Source organism: Chanos chanos, chromosome 16, assembly GCF_902362185.1.
Source record: "Chanos chanos chromosome 16, fChaCha1.1, whole genome shotgun sequence".
In the NCBI taxonomy this organism is placed as follows: domain Eukaryota; kingdom Metazoa; phylum Chordata; class Actinopteri; order Gonorynchiformes; family Chanidae; genus Chanos; species Chanos chanos.
Window position 1 is genome coordinate 10,426,991 of NC_044510.1, and position 21,672 is coordinate 10,448,662.

The 21,672-nt window shown below is 41.9% G+C and overlaps 2 protein-coding genes across 2 annotated transcripts in view; one reads left to right on the top strand and one right to left on the bottom strand.

The window, feature by feature from the left end:
• tanc2a (tetratricopeptide repeat, ankyrin repeat and coiled-coil containing 2a) overlaps nt 1–5,411 on the top strand; it is a 67,801-nt gene extending 62,390 nt beyond the window's left edge. Inside the window, 4 exon segments of the mRNA XM_030793544.1 lie at nt 1,071–1,162; nt 1,464–1,610; nt 2,655–2,755; nt 3,464–5,411. Of these exon segments, the coding sequence (XP_030649404.1) occupies nt 1,071–1,162; nt 1,464–1,610; nt 2,655–2,755; nt 3,464–5,411 (2,288 nt within the window).
• A 5,060-nt stretch (nt 5,412–10,471) lies between these two features.
• On the bottom strand, nt 10,472–14,957 carry cyb561 (cytochrome b561). Its single transcript, XM_030793954.1, has 5 exons — nt 14,750–14,957; nt 12,503–12,601; nt 12,071–12,174; nt 11,411–11,568; nt 10,472–10,664 (listed from the first exon to the last, which is right to left on the bottom strand). Exons 1-5 carry the CDS (start codon nt 14,955–14,957, stop codon nt 10,472–10,474), a joined length of 762 nt encoding a protein of 253 aa, XP_030649814.1.
• Nucleotides 14,958–21,672: the final 6,715 nt, after the last annotated feature.

Here is a 21,672-nt window from a genome sequence, read left to right on the forward strand (position 1 = left end):
GCATTGAGTGTCCCATGTCTTGAATGTGGTTTGATGGGTAGACTGACAGTGGTGGTGCTCTGTTTTATGTCAAGTCTGCCCTCTTTTTGGAGTTCTGTGGGTTTCACCACTCCAGACGGGTCGACTTTTAACAGAGGTGGAAAAAAATACCAAACCCTGACTTTTCCACAGGTGTACTGGAGTTGTGACGCCCTTGCTATCTGAGCGAAGTTTGAATATTCCCAAACGTGCTGTAAATCCAGCTTGATAGTGTCCAAGGTTCCCAAAATGTGTTTCTGAGCTTTGGTCTCAGAACCGTATGTACTCTTCATAGCACAAATCAGTCAAAACACGGCTTGTACTAAACGCATGCTCACCGCTCTGCCTGTACCTACCGGCCGTTGCTTACAGTAGTCCAAGCCTGAGGCTACATTCTGCCCCTCACATGAGCCTACTCTTAACCCTCGGAGTTCCCCTCATTTTTACCCTTCTTACCTCTTAACCTGGACCTAAAACCCTCATGACTAGAACATCTACTCAAACACACTACTCTCTGGACCCGTATACTAGCCTATCTTTTCTGTGTGCGTGTGTGTGTGTGTTTGATAACTGAGAGTGTACCGTAGGGTTGCAGTTGAAACCGAGAACCTGAGTATTTCAGATTAGCCATCACTGCCGTCGTGTTTTGAGGTAGCGCCAATAGAGCTGTCCTATGCACAAACAGGATTTCACTCAGGCTAGGATCATTACTTGGCTAACATTTAAAACCTGCTCTGTTTGTTCAGAGCTGTTTTTTGATGCTTTATGGAGCACAAATCCATCCCATGACGTACCCATGCAAAACATATTCAAGGGTCGCATCTTTGTGTCGTCCCTAGTCCATGTCAAACTTTAGCTAAAGCTCTAAGATGTTAGCAAAGCTTTAGACGGTGACTAGTTTTCTCAGCAACAAGTCCTGTGCCTTCTGAGGGAATACTGATTGTCATGGGTCTTATGCTTTGTATCGCTGACAGTAACCTCTTCCCAACTGAATTTTTTTGGTTTTGTTTTGTTTTGTTTTTTTCATCCCTCGTGCATCCTTTTGATCACAGGTCCAGCAACATGGGCAATGGCAACATCCAAGCCAGACATCATGATAGTGCTCTTGAGCAAACTGATTGAAGAAGGGGACGGATTCTACAAGGTCAGTAATGTTACACTGAACAGTTAACAGTGGTCAGTGATTATCAGTGTGTTTTTTGTCCTGTTAGCCTACCTGAAATTACAATTATTTTAACTGATATGCTTAAGAACATGTCTAATGAACTTCTGTCAACATGTCAACATGTACAAACCCATTTGTGTCATTGTGGAGTAACATATTCACAACGCACTTTTGGTCAGTTAGCTAGTTATTTTATGCTTGGCTCAACATCACAGCTTCTAATCTATTGTCATAACACAAGATTTCGAATTTTTGTGTTTAACGTGTAATTTTAATACAGAAAGGGAAGGTGAAGGAGGCAGCCCAGCGTTATCAGTACGCCCTGAAGAAGTTTCCCCGAGAGGGCTTCAGTGAAGACCTGAAGACATTCCGTGAACTGAAGGTGTCTCTGCTGCTAAATTTGTCCAGGTGCCGAAGGAAAATGAATGTAAGTGCAGCTCTTTTGCTCCATTTATAAGCTCTGATACAATAGTTCTCTACCTTTACTTACATTTAACCCAAAAATACCTTCATTTGCGAATCAGAAGCTGTTTTTAGTCACTGCTATAAATAGGTAAGTTTTCTGGTTTTGGAAATGCTTGCACAGGCAATGTGAACCTTTTGTCATATGCATCTCTCCTATGGTCTATAAAATAGACAGTTGCGTGAAATTGCTTTTACTAAACACTTTGCTATGTGTTTTTGGGCTCTGCCAATGCTGTCTTAATAATAGGGGTTTGACGAATGGAAAATCATTTTAGTCAGGAATTTGCCAAGAGACCATGTCGTTATGGATGTTATAATTAGCGTTTATGAGAAGTGTTTAAAGTGACACTGCAACATTATTGCATTTTCCAAGCCTGGATGCTGTGTTTTGGCTGTGTTCACCGAGTGCATTTTGTTCTCGTCAGCTGGACGTTTTGTTAAAAGGCACTAGGATGTTTCGAACAGAAAACCTTTATAATTTTATAATAAACCATATAATTTTCAGTTGAATGTGAGAAAGCATGGCTCCTAACAAAACAAGTGAGAAAATTGCTACATGAACATATTTCAGATTCAGCTGTTATCAAATTAATAGTTATCTAGTCACAAACACCATCTCCTCTCATTTTTTCATCACTGTTTTGGTTTGGTTTCTTAGAGACTGTAGGGGGCAGATGTGTAGCCTAGGGTTGTAGTTTACTGTTATTTAGATTCAAAAGGGCCCCTGCAGTGCCTGTGGAGTGTGTGTGTGGGGGTGAATGTGTCATATTGTTCTCTATAAACCCATGACCGTCATAGTTTGTCTGTTGTCATTTACATATTTTTGTGTTTACACCATTTTTGTCTGTTTTGTTTGTTTATTTTGTGATTATCCACAAATGACTCGTGTGTGTGTGTATGTGTGTCTGTGTGCATGTGCACTCCTGTGTGGCTGTGTGTGTGTGTGTGTCCATATAGCTCCATGTACGACTCTGTGTATGACTGTCGGCCCTGTTGTTACTTGCAGGACTTTGGGATGGCTGAGGAGTTTGCCACCAAGGCGCTAGAGTTGAAACCCAAATCATACGAAGCCTATTACGCCAGAGCCCGTGCCAAGCGCAGCAGCAGGTAACCATAGTGATGAGCAGACAGGATTACAGTGCCCCACACTGACACGGCCTTTGGTTACTAGGGCAACATCTTCGCTTACCTGTTTTGGCCTTTACCATGCACAATATTCCAGATGATCCAAACACTAGTCTTTGAGAAACGTAGAGTGAAATTCCACAGCTTTTTCAGCGTTCACTTGTAGGACAACGACTTTTTCATGTTTTTCACTTTATGTTGACATATAGCTTCATTTCTTCAGTTCTATCTAAAATGTTTCCATATGGCATATTTGTTCTTTCTTCTTTTTACCAGTGTCATACTCATTTCTAATGATAGCCACCCTGAAAACATTTTTCAGAATACTTGTTTTGTTTGGACCACACTGACCGTGCGGGTCTTGAGTGATAGTAATTCTGATAAAGGTGTTCTGCATATTAGTAGTTTGCAGTTTGTCGATAAAACATGCTTTGAATGTTTTTTAATTGGTGCTGCACAATATAGATTGTCAAACTAAGTGTTCTCTCCCTTTCTTCATTGTCTCATCATGCCTTCGCTTCTGCTACTGTGCCATCTCTACACCTCTCAATTTTCTTGCTCATATTTATTTTATCCTCCTCAATGTTCTACATGCTACTACACATACCTCGAACCAATCCCTGTCTGATCTATCCTTCCTACTCTCTGCCTCATTCTCTTGATCATCTCTCACCTTCACACTCTCTGTAGGCAATTCCACACAGCTTTGGAGGACCTGAATGAGGCCATCAGACTTTGCCCCAACAACCGGGAGATCCAACGCCTGCTGCAGCGTGTGGAGGAGGAGTGTCGTCAGGTCTCTCAGCAGCAGGAGTTGGAACGACCCCAAACACCTCCCCATGACCAAGAGCCACCCATGGCACCACCCACATCCCTGGAGCCCCGCTTGTCAGACATGGAGCCAGTACAGGATCTGTTTGAGGAGGATGAGGACTACCTTGAGCGAGACTTGGAAGGCCTGCCAGTAGGAATGGTCCCTGAGCCTCGTGCCAGCCCCTCAGGCCTTCCTCTCATTCAGAATCTGCCGCCATCCCCCAGCCACTGTGATCCACCTTACCTCTCCGCAGGTTCCTCCATGGGCCAGGCTTTTGAACTCCGCCCCAGCCCGCCCTCCATGTCTTCTCCGACCCGCCAGGGTTATCAGTCAACCTCACCATCCCTCTCACCCACGCACCAGAGCACCCACTTTCAGTCTGGTTCTCCGCACACCTCGCCGGCTCACCAAGCCCAATCCTCATATCACTTCAGCCCACCACCATCACCCTTGCGCCGAGGACCTCAGTACAGGTCAAGCCCCACCTCTGAGGGAGTTAATCTGTATCGCCCTCAGTCAGCATCTGCAGGGCGTTATCAGCAGGATCAGCTCCCTGGTCGACCCAAGTCTCCCCTTTCCAAGTTGAGCAGTCAACGTTCCTTCCAGCTCCCTTCCCAAGGTTCTCAACCGCCCCAACAAGGCCAGTGGCTACAGCCAGCGAAGGCACAGATTGTTCGAACCAATCAACCCAGTGTCTCAGTGCACTCGAGTGCTGTGCTTGGTAGCAGCGCCTACAGCCAGATTGCCCACTCAATGAGTGCACGTTGCCCTGGTGACATGGATGACCTCGGGGATGGTGGTTACTCGAGCTCATTGCAGGTACAAGGCAGCCTAAGTGCAGGGGCTTTGTACCAGCGTGCCGTCAGCATGGACCCAGGCACTTTGGAAGATGAACATCCTCAGAGGCCCTCGTCAGCATATAGACCTAGCACCGGAGGCCTCCATTATGGACAGACACCCCAAATCAGCCGCAGTCAGTCAGCGGCTTACTACCCTGTCTCCCCTCATGAGCTAGAGCGCCAGGCCCAGCTAGGATCACCTGAGAATCCCCATGCCCTCCGCAGGCCAGTCAGTGCTAACAGTGCTGAACCCAAGCAACATGCACCCACTCCACGCCCTCTCATCCACTCGCAAAGCGTGGGTCTTCGGTTCTCACCCTCCAGCAGCAGCCTTACTGCTGGTTCTGCTGCAAATTTAGGCCCAGGCTTCAGGCCATCAGCCTCAGCACAGCAGATGGAGATCCCACTTAAACTTGCCTATGAGGCCGGCTACTGCGATGACCTGTCACCTGTGTCACCACCACAAGGGACAGATGTTCGTGTGGTTGGGGGCACCTATCCAGGAGAGGCAGTTCGCTCACGAGCCACTCCCTTCATGGGCATCATAGATAAAACAGCACGGACTCAGCAGTACCTGCAGCAGCAGCCTTCGTTAGCATCATCGTCTTCATCACGCTCCTGGGCCGTGTCATCTCTCGACACGGTGGTTACTAGTCCTGCTACCTCACCAGGAAACATGGGTTACGGGCAGCAGGCACAAGGCCTTAGCCACATTGCATACTACAACCGCACCAACAATGCTCACAATGGCCATCTTCTGGAAGATGACTACTATGCCAACCCTGCCAACATACCACGGGACCGGGCTGATCCCATGGGTCGAGTGAGCCAGGCACCAACTTACCCAGATGTGAAGGTGGCACGGACATTGCCTGTTGCACAGGCCTACCAAGACAATGAGTACAGGCAGATTGGTCGCAATGACAGGCAAGGCCCCACCTCACCCATCAAACCAAAGAGACCCTTCGTTGAGTCGAATGTGTAGGAGCTTGGAAAGTGCATGGAAAGAGGAAAGAGCCCAAGTTTACTGGCGTGTTGATGGGAAACCTCTCGCACACAAAGAAGCATACACATCAACTTATCATTTCTCTTAGTATCGTACAACTATATCCTGAAGTTGAACATAGAGACCAGACCTCTCAAGCTGAAGCCGCAGTATGGGAAGTGAAGCTAGCACCTCTAATATCTCAAGGCATTTGGAATGCCTCAAAGATGGAAGGGGTTTGAGCCCCTTCAACTGTTGGTTCCTATTGGCCAGTAAAACCCTTGAGCACTGACCGTAAGATCTCAATACCTCCCTTTGGGAAACCAGGCAGCATCTTGCCCTGGCCCCTAAGGATTGTTGGTGGTCAGATCCAAGCCTAGGACCATGTTTTTGTGTATCATAAGAGGACATGTGACCAAAATGTTTTCCCCTGAAGCCACACAAAAGCCAAGCGTTAACATAAAGGCTTAAAACCTATAAATGTGACAAGAAGGTCTGTCTTTAAAAATATGTACAAAGCTAAAGCAAAAAAAAGTCATATTTATCATTTTAAGTTATGTTTGTATAATATAAATAGATATATACATTATTTTCTTGATGCAAATGTAATTTTTGTTTGTTTGTTGCCTTCTACTCCAAAAATGACACGCAGTCATTTATGTGAAATAGCTATGTGGCGAAAGGGCATTTTTATTTTATCTCTCCACAAGTGGTAATCTTACCCAGAATCATATCAGACTATCGAATCTACTGTCCCGAAGAGTGAAGCGTGTAAGACGGGGTCCATTTCACCTCTTCTAGAAGGGGCAGATTAGACAACAATTGCCTAATTTGTCTCAAAAGTACGTCTATCTTTCCTTAATTTAGGAAAGTTGAGATGTGATGGCACAAGTGATGGTGAAACCTCTTTGGAGGTCAGAGATAAAATGGGATTGTATTGTAGTCTCACTATTTTGGGGTCATCCAGATGACAGACCCTTCAAAAGTCAGACGACCATAGTAGTAAAATGAAACGTGAAAAACTGCCTTTAATGTAGATACTCTACAAATTCAGCACATGTGTGAAAGCGACACAAAAAAAAAAGACTATGCTATCCTCGACAGCTCAGTTGAGTTACTGACCGCATTTCTCCTCAGATATGAGACATCTGAGAGAATGTTTCTACCAGTGCTACAACTCAAAGAAATTCTGACTCAATGCTACAAGTCATAGAAATTTCAAACACAGATACATCACTCATGTCTACATGTAAAACAACCATTCCATAGTAAAAGCAGTAGAAGGGAGGGATAAGGAAGGGGATGAGGACCAGACTGGGTGAAACAAACCTTTTTCACATCAAGAGATAAGCCTCTTCTAAAATGTTTATCCTGTGTCCCTTGTCAATAGTCATTGGTTCACAGTTTTTTTTTTCTATAGCTATCTATAAAATAAACGCACCTGTCGCCTAAAGGTCATACAGTTGTGCAGTTAGGCTCACGGGAGGACTGTCATCAGTGACAAAGTTACTGTTACGAATTGAAGGACTCGACTTAGTGAACTGCTGTCCACAGAATGTGGAACCTCATATACTCATGTTTTCCTAAGATGACATAAGGTTAAGTTTTGTTCTCAGCAAAGAGCTATTTTTTGTTTTTGTTTTTAATAACTGAAATGTAGATGACTGTACATAGTTGCCACATTAGAATGCATGCTCCCTGCTGATTTGTGCCCCCACACCCTTGCGTGTGTGTGATCAGATTTTTCAATAGAGGATGGGAAGGGGGGGGGGGGGGGCGGCAGACAAAATCGTTCTTTTTTTTTTTTTCTTTTCTCCCAGTGATGGTTCAGGTTTTTTGTTTGTTTGTTTTGTTTTGTTTTGTTTTGTTTTTGAGTGGGGGAGGGACTTGAGCGGAGTACTCTGTACATTGTTTGTAAATGAGAGCTGTGAAGTTTTTGCTGAGAGGAAAATAAGAAAACATGAATGCGTTTTTATCTCTTAAACGATTGTAAACTGTACAATCAACTGTATGGATGAGAAAATATTGTACTTATTTAAAAATGGCTACCACTTAAAAGAAAAAAAAAACGAGCTCAAATAATTTTTTGAAGGTTTGAAACTTCTTTAAACACCTTCTGTTCCAGCCGTCAGAAATTCATTTTAGCCTAATTTCAGCCCAATCCAGTCCAGCACTTCAATATTCATTCAAAAACCCATGACTGATTCACATAATTCACGTTCATTTATTCCACATTTACTTCATGAACAATTAAGCCACTGTTTAGGATAACAACTGAAAAAGCACTGAATTCAAACGTTTTTTTTTTTAAGCTCAAAACAGAAAATGAGAAAAAGTAAACAAGCAAAACAAAAATACAGACATATGCACAGTACAGTATCACACACAGTATCAGTAGGCCAATCGTATTCAGCATCAGAATTGCTTCAGACCTTTTTAACAATTTAAAATTTTTTATGTCAAACAGACAGCACACAGGAGGCAACAGGGATGAAACCTCAGGCATTGTGGGCCATGATACAGTAAAATCTTCGATTCATAAGGCAACGATTCAATATTTGGCAGTATCACAGATTCTGCCGCGATACAATACAATACAATACAATACAGTTAAACAGAGCGGCGCATATGTGATCCAGCTAACACAATGATGTTACAACATTTCTAACATGTCTCAGACACACAAAACCAAAATAAGTTAGAGAGAAAGATTTCATTTCAATTTTCTCTGTAACACTATTGTAAATTCTATTTGTCTGACGTTAAAGTGCATTGAGACATGCCTGCCCTTTCATAACCAGAGAAGAAGAAAAAAGGAAAGCTACTGCTTGGTAGTTCTATTTATACTTTTCTTGTCCAACATACCCATCCAAAATCCTTATGTCTGTTCCTCTAAAAACTATTACTTTCCCAGTTGTCTAACAAGTAGCAGAACAATACTATCTCTGGCCTAACATTAGCATTTTGTTGCTGGTAGTTTAACAGCTAAGATCAGAACTTACTAAATTTTACAACAGAGCTCACTGAACAATGATGGACGTTATACCTGAGGTTCTTTTCGAAGCATGGCTCAACTTTTGCAGGAAGAAGTTGCTTACAGATGGCGTCGCTTCAACTACGATTTCAGTGGTAATGTAACACTACATGAGTGGGCTCCATGTTTTCTTTGCAGGTATCCACTTTGCAGGTTTTGTCGTGTACCCCCTGTGTTTCACTTTAAACTGACACTATACTTCCACACAGCTGATCATAATCCATGCAGAGAGCGAATATCATTTTTTACTTGAGAAGACATTTTGCTGCTCCCTTTTTTTTTACTGTGAATTAAACATATGAGGCAACGAGTATGTGTAGGTTATGAACTAGCACAAGCGATGATGACATGTGGGAGTCGGAAATATAAAGACTAAAAAAAGTAGCCTATTCTCAGGGAAAATACTGGTTTCCTATGATTTAGAGAGCAGTTTATTGTGCTGTTTTCGATGTGGATCAGTTTTTGAATGTTGCATCGATTGAATTCTGTCGTTGCCTTTTGAATCGATGGATCGAGGCAAAAGGACATACAAGCAAAGTTCAGTGCACATAAAATCACACACACACACACACACACACTCACACAAATACTATGGAGGAGCAGTATAGTGCAATATTTACTTTCACTTTCTCAGTATTTTCTGACACAACATGACATTTTTGCATCAAAAGTTAAAGCAAGAGATCTGGCACACCGTGTGTTTTTTTTTCTAATAAAGTCCATAAGCTACACTTGGACACAATAAACCACATTTACAATGCTTAACAGCCAGCACTGACAGAAACCATGAAAAACATTTTTTTGTGTTTTGAAGAGAGTGAATTCTGATAATGAAATAACTGCATCTATTACTACGTTACTAATCATCAAGTCTGAAAGGATATCGATGAATGATAGAGAAACTCAGACAGTGTGAGATCTGACAATAAATTCAAACGGAACAAAACACACACACACACACACACACACACAAAATGACACTACTGACTTATTTTTATCAGCATTGGAACCACTGCAGGACAGCAGGCTTTTCCAATTTTGTCAGGCCTCTTTATATGTGTAGCATAGCACTGATAAATATCCATGAAGGCACAAGTCATCCAGCAAAGATAAAGCCCCATCATTTGAAATAATCTTAAATATATTTTCATTTCAATAATCATCCAAAAACATTCAAACAAAGAAAACAAAACTATCACTGGCACCACAGAATGGTTATCTTCAAGGAAAGGAATGAACCTAAAAAGGTGGCTCTCTCCATCACCTACATTATAACCTTAAAGCTTATCAAAACAGTCTCAAATTATGAAGTCACTGCTTTGAAAGGATAACGTCTTCCAGTTTTATGTTAAATATCAGCTTTAGATTCCTGTAATGACTTACTCTTTCATTCCATTAAAACTCCCCTTTCCCTTTTCAGTTTCTACCGTAGCAACACATTTGAAAAGACTAAATCTGACTAGAGGTGCCTGCATCCTGTCCCTATAGGCCAAGATCCCACTGGTTTACTGTCAGACGACTTCATCTAGTCTCTTATTGGCTGTGTAGTGAACACAGCTGTTCTACCTGTTGAAAGTACAACAAGGCAGGACTTTGGGTCTCCAGGTTTGGACTTGGAAATCGCTGAATTGGATGAAGTGTTGAACTCCGCTATCCATCCGAATACTATCATCAGTCTATGGTACTTGGATACATAGATCTAATTGTAAAGGTCTGGAGTCCTCCTGGTTTTCAGTTCCTCTTAAAACAATCATTTCTACCCCAGAATGCACCACACAGCACTGCTACAACAAACAGTGGCAAGTAGACAGTAGAGCACAGAAGAGATTAGCAAGGTTGTAGTTTTTGATAGCAATAGTTACATTACTGGTAGTTGCGAAGTTATTTTATCCATACAGACAACTCAGGACTACTTAAAAAGACTCTCCTTATCATCACCCTCCACACACGATTGCAGAAATGACATGAGCATGTGAACAGGGAAAGGAGGTTATATACTGAGACACGTTGAGAAGAGAGTGACATACTATGGTGTGACTGGGGGCGTCCCCTCAGTGAGGGTTTTGAAGTGCACAGATATAGGCTCCTCCTCGGGCGACGGGGGGCGTCGAAATTCCTCCCTGGTCACCACATAAGCCACGATTATTCCAAAGCCCACTAGCAGCAAACCCAAAACGTTAGCCAGAACTCCTTCGGCTGCAAACTTGGAGTACGTTTGCCTGGAATACAAAAGAACAGGACTAGGCTATTTTATCCCACGCGTTACGCTGGCGTTTAGGTATGCACGGCCACCGCTGAGGGGAGGGCAAAAGTCACAGTCGCTTACATTCTGTTAATATTCATGAACCCTGTTCTGAAAAACCTTTTCCACTGTTGCTCTGGTGACTCATTTCTCTAGAGTGACTTTAATGAAACACACTCCTCCTCTTCCTGTTAAAAATGGTGTGATACATCTGTCTATCTATCTATCTATCTATCTATCTATCTATCTATCTATCTATCTATCTATCTATCTATCTATCAATCTGTCTATCTATCTATATCTGCACATCTGTTTATCTAAATAGATCTATATCTATCTATCCATATATATATATATATATATACATACACGCGCACACACACACACAGAGGTAGAGAGAGAGAGAGGCATAAAGCATAAATAAAGCAAGTATCTTACAGAAATGGCTAATGATGGGACTGTGATTAATGCCTCCTTCCCCTTTTGCCAAATGAGGCCTTAGACAGAATTCCAAATCATAACATCCTTGTCAAATTTATAAATATCTCTAAAGGTAGCCTTTCAAAAGAAAACTGTTTACAGTACAAATCAGCGTGCTGGTATTATTGAATATAAAGTCTTTCTTTTATTAATATTTATCTAATGCGGCAATAATTTTGGAGGCGATTACGGATCTGAGCCGCAACGGCGCTACAATGTCTGCAGTTGGTCAGTGTTACTCACGAGATACTAAAGAGCAGTTTCTCTGTGATGCCCAGAAGGCAGGTTCCTATGGACAGAACCATGAGTGCCAGTCCAAAGAAGACATGAAGGGGGAGATACACACTCCTTAACCACGCCGACGCCCAAGGGAACAGGAAGAATCCGAGTCCCAAAAGCCACTGTATGAGAGGTCAACAAAAGGACATTAACTCATTTCAATCTGACGGACTTTTCATTTCAGCAGATTTGAGGTACCTCTAAGAGAATTTTTTTTTTTTTTTCGCTCAGGAGAACTTGCCCATTGACACCAGGTAGACGTTAAAGGGGTCAGCAGAGATGCCCGAAAACCTCTTGTGTTTGTATTAGATAAATTCAATACGATATGCTAAATATAATCTTATGATCTTTGATGAGGCCTCTCTATCAAAGACTGAGCTGTTTAATTCCTTAAGCACAAGTTAAGACTCCTCAAAATTCCAGATTATCAGTCCCTTAAAAACACCCTAACTAATCCCCGAGTCAGGAGGGAAAAAAAAAAAAAAAAAAAAAAACAAGCTTCCGGAACAAGGAACAAGGAAATGTAATAAAAATGAGTTTTGCTTGTGTGAGTGAGAGAGCCTTCTGAGGTAAAAAAAAAAAAAAAAAAAATTAGGAATGAATGTAATTCGACATGCTACTCACCTGCAAGAAGAAGAGGACAAAGGTTAGCATACCACACCAACTGTGCAGAGAGTACATATCTGGGATTTTGGCACTTGCATGGAAGTCAAAAACAGCAACAATACCTGTAAGAGGAGAAAGAAAACCAAAAACAGGTGTCGGGAGAGTGAAACGAAAAGGCAACAGGCATGTAATGGCAAGGCAATTTCTCATAGTCGCAAGTTGTTTGAAAGTTTTGGCTCCAAATGCCAATGTTACTTTCGTAAGCAGTATTTTTTTTTTTTTTTTTTTTAGTTCAGTTCAGCTAAAATACTCTGAGGAGGGAGGGCCTTTGTAATGACTTCCTGTCTGAGCTTTCCAGCAGCTAATAGATAAAACATCCTGTAGCTTTCATAGACTTACAACAGCTGTTAGATGTTTGACTAACTCTGTTCAAACACACAGAGGACTTACCCACAATACTGATGATAAGAGACATCATATGTAGAATAGCATGGAGAATCTTGACAGAGCGCTTGCTCTCATTTCTAAATACACGATACACCAGAATCGCTGCAAGAAAGAAGTAACACGTGAATAAAGTCATTGTCATAGAGCCGCTGGTTAAGCTTTAATAGATATTTCCAAGAGTTAAAAAGAAGTCCGCTGGCGACCGAGCCTTTTCCTACCGCTCTCCCTTCCTCTGGAATGGCTTACCTACGGAAGTTAGGGAGGCAAACTTTCTCCGTGCCTTTAAAACCAGACTAAAGACTTATCTCTTTTCTCGAACTTATGGATAGTGTGATTTTGATTAAACTTCGTTATAGACATGTAAAGCCCTTTGAGACTATGAATAGTGATGTTGGGCTCTAAATAAACTCTTGACAGAGCGCAGATCTTCTTCTTATTATTATTATTATTATTATTAATATTATTCATATTATTATATATTTTTATGCAATCTAGATTATTTATTTCACTTCATAAATCAATGATGAGGAGGTAGATAAGGTTGCCAAAGGGGAATCACTTGGTGTAGCATTACAGAGATGCAATATACCGTTGAAAATCCATCTTTGGCAGCGGCAGAAGTGTTTTACATGGCCAAACAAATGTTAAATGAAAACGGTAAATCAATGTATTTGTAGAAGCGAGATATGGTTGCATATTGAAAACAATGCACTACAATATTGAAGACATTACATTATTTCTTTCGCTGCAGTTTTTACATTGCGAAGCATCAATAGTTGAGTAATCTCTTAAATTACTTGACAACATGTTAAGGCTGTACTTTGTATCTATTAAGTTTTTCATTTCCAGGCGAAATAATACAGTACAGAATAGCTAAAAGGTCAGATAAAAAGGACTGAACTGACTAAACTTGTCACCGCTAGAAAAACACACACAAGCCAAAAAAACAAAAAACAAAAAGAATGATTTACTGGATTTTTGTCTCTCTCTCTCTCTGGCCTTTGTAAGCAGTGGAGGGATCCCTGAGGGCTTTTTAGCCCGGCCGCTTATCACAGCTCAGCGCCTAATTGGCTGATGACCTTTCAGGTTTGATGTTTTAATTGAATTGCCAGAGAGAGGCTGTGGATCAAGAAACCACAGCTGAGGAGATTAGCTGAACAATCAGCATCTGTTTCTGCTGATCTCTTTCTACCTCGACCAGATGAACAAATATATATGTGAACAATTCAGGTGGCCATGGATGAAGTCTGCTTTTATTTCAGACTTTAACCCTACAGGGAGTGAAGAACACTGGAAAACCAGATTCATCACTGGACACCAGTGAAACCAGTTCCATCAAAGCCAGTTTCAGTGCACAATCAGAGTTCACATTTCACTCTAACCAAGTGAAACTGACCAGTCAGTTCCTTTACAAACTAAAATGATGCTCAGTCTGTTTTCACATGTATGGTTTTCAGCCTTCAGTTTCCTTGACGACAGTAGTCACTGATTACAGTAGTTAATAATTGTACACAGAGATATAACTGAAAAGCTGACTACATTTAATGTAGCTACTTTCTCGTGCTGCTCTCTGTTAAATATTTCAAATCTGAAAAAAAAGGATCGTTCGCTTAGTTTTGAACAAGTAAAAACACTTATTTGGCTACAAAAAGTCCTCCACAGAATATGTAGTGCTACACATGCTCCCAAAGAGCCAACGGCGGGAAACGAAATATCTGCTCTAATAGCATTAGCGTCTCCTTCCTGTGTGAGATGTAACTCGGCTCTGTGGACCCTCAGGGGGGGCAGACAAATAGTTGATTAACCGGGCCAGACTGGCTTAACACGGACCTCTGGCTCCTTCAAGACAAAGACGATATTTTGGCTTCGACCGAGACCATCGTACACAATGTCCGATATTCTCCATTCCACAAGACACGCTGTGTGGAACATCTCCTAAAAGCGAACCTGAACAAGCGTGAGTGGGTCAGTGAACATGTTTAAGAGGGTGAAAGGACATGAAAGATGGAGCAAGTGAGCGAACGACATTACTGAGTACGTCCTTGACTGTGAGCGAATGACAGAGACGTAGAGAGAAAGAGACAGCGAAAAGACGTGTATTTAAGTGTGGAAGCAAAACCGTTGTCTTTTATCCCGTAACTGCTGCCGGTGCAGAGAACATTTCGGATATGGCTATGTAATGCAAGAGGTAACATATCAGATAGCACCACGTGACGCAAAGGCAAACGACTGATGTCAGTTTTGACTCACCATCTCCATAGAGGAAGACTAAACCCAAGACCATGCAGAGAGGGTGGACATTGAACTGATTAACAGAGCCATCCCAGGCATAGCCGCCACGGTAGTGACCCATCCACACGCCTGTGATGACCACGCATGCTATACCCAACACCTGTGAACCTGCAACAAACCACTGGAGACTTCGCATTCCTCCCCAACAACTGGGGATGTTCTCCATTCCTGAGAGAAAGAGAGAGAGAGAGAGAGAGAGAAGTGTTGTTTCTACTGTTTACTAACATCATCATTACTGTGTTGATCTTTTTTTAAATGTATTTAGTTTCTTAACTTTATTGGTTTGCCACATTGTAATGAATAAAGGTGTGGTTTTAACTTTTAGAAAATGGATACTGTGCTAAAGGGAGAGCGAGAGAGAGAGAAAGAGAGAGAGAATTGACCCAGATATTTGTTTTTTAGCCCTTTGTTTCAGGGCAATATCAACCGGGCTATACAATGACTGTTTGTTTAAGGACTCCGCCTCGTGTGTAAAATTTTTCATTTACAGCCAGGAGATAAGCTCAAAAAAATCAAATAGGGTTTTGTAATGTGCGGTGTGTTAGTGGGAGGCAGTGGTCAGCCATTTGCACAAAATCATGTGAGTTGTCAATATGAATCAAGAGAAATTTGTCCCTGACATGAGCCAGACCACACACTGCCTGTCTTCAAATCATGGCAGAAAACAATGCAATAATGTATATAGACTGTTTGATCTTGTACACACAGATGTCTATTGTCCATAAAATGATAAGAAAAAACATATATACACAACACACAAACTACTTTATAACTGAATTTTAGTCACTTACTAGTGCAGCACACTAGACATGTGGCCTTTTTGGAGGAGGAAAAAAAAAAGGGGGGAAAATTCAAATTTTCTTGTGTTCTTAATATTTGATACTAAAACCAAGGGTTTGATTCAGGATGAAATTCATATTTAAGCAGAAGGTCAAAACAAGAATTAGAGGAAATACAACGTTCCATAATTTCTCCATCATGATGTGGGACGAATATCTATGTGTGTCTGAACGGCTGTGAAGTGCTCAAGCTTGTTTTGCCTGTCTGGTAGCCGTAAATCTATGCGTCCCACCTTATACAGTTACATTTACACCACATACTTATGCATCACAAATAATTAGCGAGGTCTACCTTATCTGCATTTGAAGTGATGCCGAAAGGTGGTGACTGGGCCCTATGAGGGTAATAGGTTTTCTTTGCTTTAACTGTCATGTGATGGTTTGTGCTTCTAGCAGCATTACGAAAACGTATCTCATGCCAGTGTGAAGAGAGTTAGCCTACATGACTGCACGAGTACCAATTTACATAGGGTCAAGCTGACAAAGCGAATATACCAGCGTTCCTTTTCGTAACTTTCTAATTGTTTTCACCGTTCTTGAGAGTTCTTCGTCTGATTATGAACTTCTAGACTTGTTGACCTATGTACTATGTCGTCTCCTCCTGTTCTTGCACACTGCTGTATAGGCCAAGTTGCAGACGGGCCTGCCTCAATGCGACCAACTTGCTTCAAGAGGTTAACGAATTACATACAGTAAAACAAGAATAAATAAAATACAATATCTTAAATAAATTGCTCTTCACGGAACGCACAAGCGACAAGCGACAGCGGCAACAAAACATCACACTCTCAAGCTGAGAATGGCTTTCTCAGCCACTTAAAACAGATCTTTTGTGTCCTGTTAATACAAGTTAGATGGCTCTATCAGCAATGCGTGTTGAATATTTATGACACTATGATGGCAACTTGCTGACCTAAGGATGCGCGCGATGTTGCTTTTGTGCGTGCGAATGAGTCAGTTCCACGTAAATAGGGTGACAGTCAAACATCATTTCAAACTATTTGACAGAACTGATGGAAAACTGAAACACACCTCCACTGGTCGTACTGTCGCGTCCCCAAATAACCCGCGGAACAAGCAAGGGCGTATTTTTCCTGATTTTTCTCTGATAAGTGTGTCGTTTGGACGAGTTCCTGGTGGCTCGTAGAATTCTCACGGCTGACCCAAAAACAGTAGAAAAAGAAATTAGTCAATTATACACACTCTCTGGTGGAATGACAGCGTTCTGTATTTGATGTGTTGCGGTCTTCGCGGCCAGGTGCCACGAACAAACTTCTGTCTATATGGATAAGCCTGACGCAGCTGTAAGGAGACAGACAGCTGAGAGGCACGCCCACTCTACCTTGCAAGTGGCTCAGTTCAGAAGGAGGGTGGAGTCAAAACAGAGCGAATCGGCAGGATGTGGAACATGTCTTTTGTTTGTTTAACAAATTTGGCTGAACGGGTGGTTGTCTTTGCGATTTAAGCGGTCGGTTGCAAGGGACAGGAGATCTTGTTTACCAGTCTATTCTCTGATTAAAGAACAAATCCAAGTGCATCGAACATTTCAGAGGCAGGTGGTCGTGTGTAAACAGTTAAGGCGACGCAAATTTGATTAGAGCCGGCCCAGATTTTCTGCCATGCAACGTTGAGATCAGTGAGACAAACTATATCAAAAGCAAGTATCTGAAGATTGGTAAATTACTTATTCATACAATTATTATGCTCCACACCATACGCTAGTGTCGAAGAATCTCTCCTACAGGAGTCCTCATGTAGCTCTTTCCGCTAAATTATAGCTAACTACTTATCACGTTCCCTATATTAGCACTTTTGTTTGTCTGTTTGTTTGGGCATACTTAGTTGAGGCACGGCTCTGGACAGGGAACAGAGATGAAGGTCGTACACATTCATGTGTAAATAAGACATAGCTGGATCCCTTTCACAATATGCTGGCAGACCTAAAGAGTTTAATAAATGCACGAACGATCTCTCGAAGGGTTCCCGGGTGTGATAACAGAAACTCTTGTAAATTTCAGATGACTCTATACAATTTTCACAGTTGCGTCAGTGAAAACCATTGAAATCATGTTGTGTGGAATTTTGACCGCAAGATGGAGCCAAAGTTCTGCAAATTTAGCGCCCTTTCCTTTGGACTTCTTAGCCCCGCGTGTTTTTGAACTGTAATCGTCAGCATAAATTTGGTATTGGACAGGTTTGACTTTTGACTCGGGTTATCTTGTTTCATATAATGACCCCGGCGTTCTGCGCTTTCAAAACACAAAATTCAGCCAGTTATGACCATATATATAGAGTGGTGTCCTACTGCATGATAATAATATTAATGTTGGTAGTTTATCTCTGAACACATGCATTAAACGCCTTTCAGCTGAGTGTCTGATATCCAGGGTAGCAGAGTCTTGTGGTAATAACCCTGCCATGTTACCTATCATTCTCTTGAAGTAAAAAGGCCATAATTTTATTCAGAAGTGGCCAAAAAAAATTGTACTTTAGTTGTTGGGTTTAGATTCACAGATGACAGTGACGGAAAATAGACAAGAATATCAGTGCAGTCTCAGCTGGCAGGATTAACCGAGCAGGTTGGAGCAGTTATATACAGACACACTGGAAATTTGACTAGGACATATTCGTAAACTATCTAAATCTCATAAACCTCTTGTAATTGCTGCTGGTTGCAGTACAGACTTTTTCAAAAACGAGCAATGAGTCATGAACACTCACTTCTATTGGTGAACTAAAACAGCCTGAGGTGCTTGATTCTTCTTTTGTATAGATTGCGTGTTACTCTGTCTGTGTGTGTGTGTGTGTGTTTGAGAGAGAGAGAGAGAGAGGTAATCGAATAAAAAAGAATCATTCATTTCCGAAACAATATCCCCTCTGACTGCCTTTTCTGAGGGGCTAGACACGTTGACAAGAACGTAGGCGCTAATTTTGGCGGATTACTACCCCGCTCTCGACTCAATACGTATTTTTTTTCAATCTTGCAGTATTTTTTCATCCTTTTGATTTCATCCTATCTTTTTTTATTTTTTTATTTTCCAGCTGGGGGTGGGAGGCAAACAGTGACGACAGATGACATTTCAAGTATGACTCTGGATCGGTATGACTCACGATTGACTCACCGTGCACCGTGGAGTGAGTTCAAATTTAGAAACTCGGGTTCCATTGACAAAGCCTAAATCTTTTTCCTCATCTTTTCTCTCTTCTAACTGCAGGCTAACGGGCTGTGCTCTAGCGCAGAGATGGTGCTCAGGCTGCACCACATGTGTGGAGTTGCTCTCCAGCAGCTGTAGCACAGCAGAAATTAACAACAACAAAAAAAAAAATACAGCAATGCCAGTTAGATAAAGTCATCACTGCTCAGAGAGAGACCAGTGAATGCAAAAACTGTTGTGGACATGTGCAGTCTTTCCATGTGTGGATACTTGAGTCTGCAGGCTTTTTGTAGATATCCTTTAAACAGTTAACGGCTTATGTTCTTACCTACCCATATATCCAGTCACCACCTAAATCTATCTCTATATATGTATGTATGTATGTATGTATGTATGTATCTATCTGTCTATCTATATATCTATCTATCTATCTGTCTGTCTGTCTATCTATTTTTGTGTGATGAGAACATGTTTGTAGTGCGTCATGTTTTATCCCACAAAAATTTGTCCCACATAATGCTGAAGAAGGAGCCGTGAGTTCTCAGTCTGTTGTGTCCATCTGCAAACTGACATGGTTCTCTCATGCCCTTCTCAGTGCACGAACGTAACGGAGACAATCACAGCATACTCTCAAGTTAAGAGGGTTGGTTGAGTGGTTTGGTTTATGTACAATATGTGTGTGTTTGTGTGGTCATTCCTGTAGTAACCAGGTTGAACTTGACTTTTCAATAATATGTTCTCTTTCCAATTATGAAAGATCAACTGCAGCAATAATAAAAAAAAAACAAAAACCAAGCGCTAGGACAGCTCAAGGCGACATGACAACTCGATCTGTTTCCAGAGCACGCCGACGCGAACTCGCAGCAGAGCAGGTGCAGCGTCGCCATGGCAACAAGCTCCCCAGCGCTGTTACTGTTGCCACTGCTGCCGAGGCAACCAGACCAGTGCATTCAGAGAAAAACGCCCCCCCCCCCCCCCCCCCCCCCCCACACACACTGCCCCACCTGAAAAGCAGTTTTTCAACCCATGCAGTAAGTACAGAAATGGCAGAGACAACCACTGCACACATGCTGTCACTTCCTGAAGACTTTTTCTCTTAGTTTAGTGGTTGTTCTATAACCAAGCTACGTTTTTTTTTGTGCACTTCCCATGAAAAACAGTATTTGTGGTGATGAAAGCATTTTTCTGATGCTTCATTGAAATGACACGCCGCTGATACATGTTTAGTGCTCCCCTTGCCTCCAGGGTTGCATTTGTATTTCAGCTGGACTAAAATATGAGGTGACACATCACATTTATCAACGCACAAAAAGAATAGACGTCAACAAAACGAACAACATTTCAGATGATATGTGTGAATGATACGGCATCTCGTTTTAGCCTGAACACCCAAAGAAAAAAAAGAAACACAAAAAAGGTACATACAGTTACTAAAAAAACCACACACACACAGTTGTAGATCAAGCTGATGGGGTTTAAAAAAACAAAAACCAAAAAAAAAAACACTGACGTCACCATAGAAGTTTTGGCAAGTCCCACCCCTTTTTTCTCCATCCCTTCGTGGCTAACGGTGAGTCATATCTGGCATGATGTGAGACTCTCTTCTCCGTGGGGACGTGAGAGCTGGATTTCTCTCAGTCAGTGTCAAGACATTACATTTGCTTTTCTTTCCTTCTTTTCACCCACCCTCCGAATGATCACAGCACCACTATGCAATGATGTAAGACCAGATCTAAGGCCGCATCACCCAGTTCAAGCACAAATAAAGGAAGTGCTTCGCTTTGTTGTTCCTGGCAAGTATTTAAACGTGTGATTGAGCTAATCAAAGTCTTGGTAATTTGGGAATGGTTTGAATCAGTTGTGTTTGTATGTAATCACACTGAAAGAGACCTGCAGGTCCTCAGGATTGGAATTGGTAAAGATTAAGATTAAAGTTTTTAGCCCTGAGGTTTCTTTATTTTTTTGGGGCGGGGGGGGGGGGGCTATATCATAATTTATACTGCAAGCATTATGCCAAGAGATGGTCCAATACCAACAAGACCTGCAAACGCCTAAATTATCAATGTATCTGCCATTGATCTGGATTAGGTGAAACGTTCTTGCTAGAAAAATTATACAAATTTGCCACCTGATAGTAATTTTGTTAATGATTTAATGAGTTCTGAGACTGTTAAGACACACACAGGACGAACATTAAGTCTGAGGACTGAATTACAGGCTTATGAAATCATGAATTCTGTGAATCGTTAGATCATAAGGAATTTTTCAAATCAATATTGATCCTAATTTAGCCTCTGTGTACCTGTGATATGACACATCTCCTAATGGGCTTTTGGTTACTGAAGACAGCCGGTATTTTTTTCCGTTCACTCACTAACAGTTTCACAGATCCCCCCCCCCCCCCCCCCCCTCCCGCCCTATCATCTCCTTTCATTCTTGCTCTGAGGAACATAGACAAATATGTTATTGTTTGTCCCATCTCTAGTGAAGCAGGTTTTTGTTCCGTCTGGGTGTATTTTTAGCCTTCTTGTCTTGTCTGTCAACGTGTGTCCATTGATTCTTTCCTTGCTGCTTTCACATGAATGGGCTTTTGACGTAAGTGAGCGAGCAATCTACCTCTCCGCGGGTAGGCTGACGTCCTCTCTGGCCCTTACGCCTTACCTCTCAATAGCAGTTACTGACAGACAAATATAGAAGACCCCCCCCCCCTTTTCTGCAAGAAAAGAGGAGATCTGGTTGTTGAGGGTTTTTGGGGGGTGGGGGGGTCAGTAGTGACCCGCTGACAGTGAAGAGTCACACAAGTATGCAGGTGGACAGGTGTAGTCATGGCAACCCTGGGAAAGCAGATCGAACAGAGGAAGCAGTCCTTGAGGAAAAAGGTGTATTT

Excerpts from the sequence above, each read along its gene's own strand:
- cyb561 (XM_030793954.1), bottom strand. The coding sequence starts at position 14,957 with ATGGAGAACATCCCCAGTTGTTGGGGAGGAATGCGAAGTCTCCAGTGG. Across the intron at positions 12,602-14,749 it reads AGTCTTCCTCTATGGAGATG|CGATTCTGGTGTATCGTGTA; the intron begins GTGAGTCAAAAC and ends TCTTTCTTGCAG. Across the intron at positions 10,665-11,410 it reads AAACTGCTCTTTAGTATCTC|GCAAACGTACTCCAAGTTTG; the intron begins GTGAGTAACACT and ends TTTGTATTCCAG.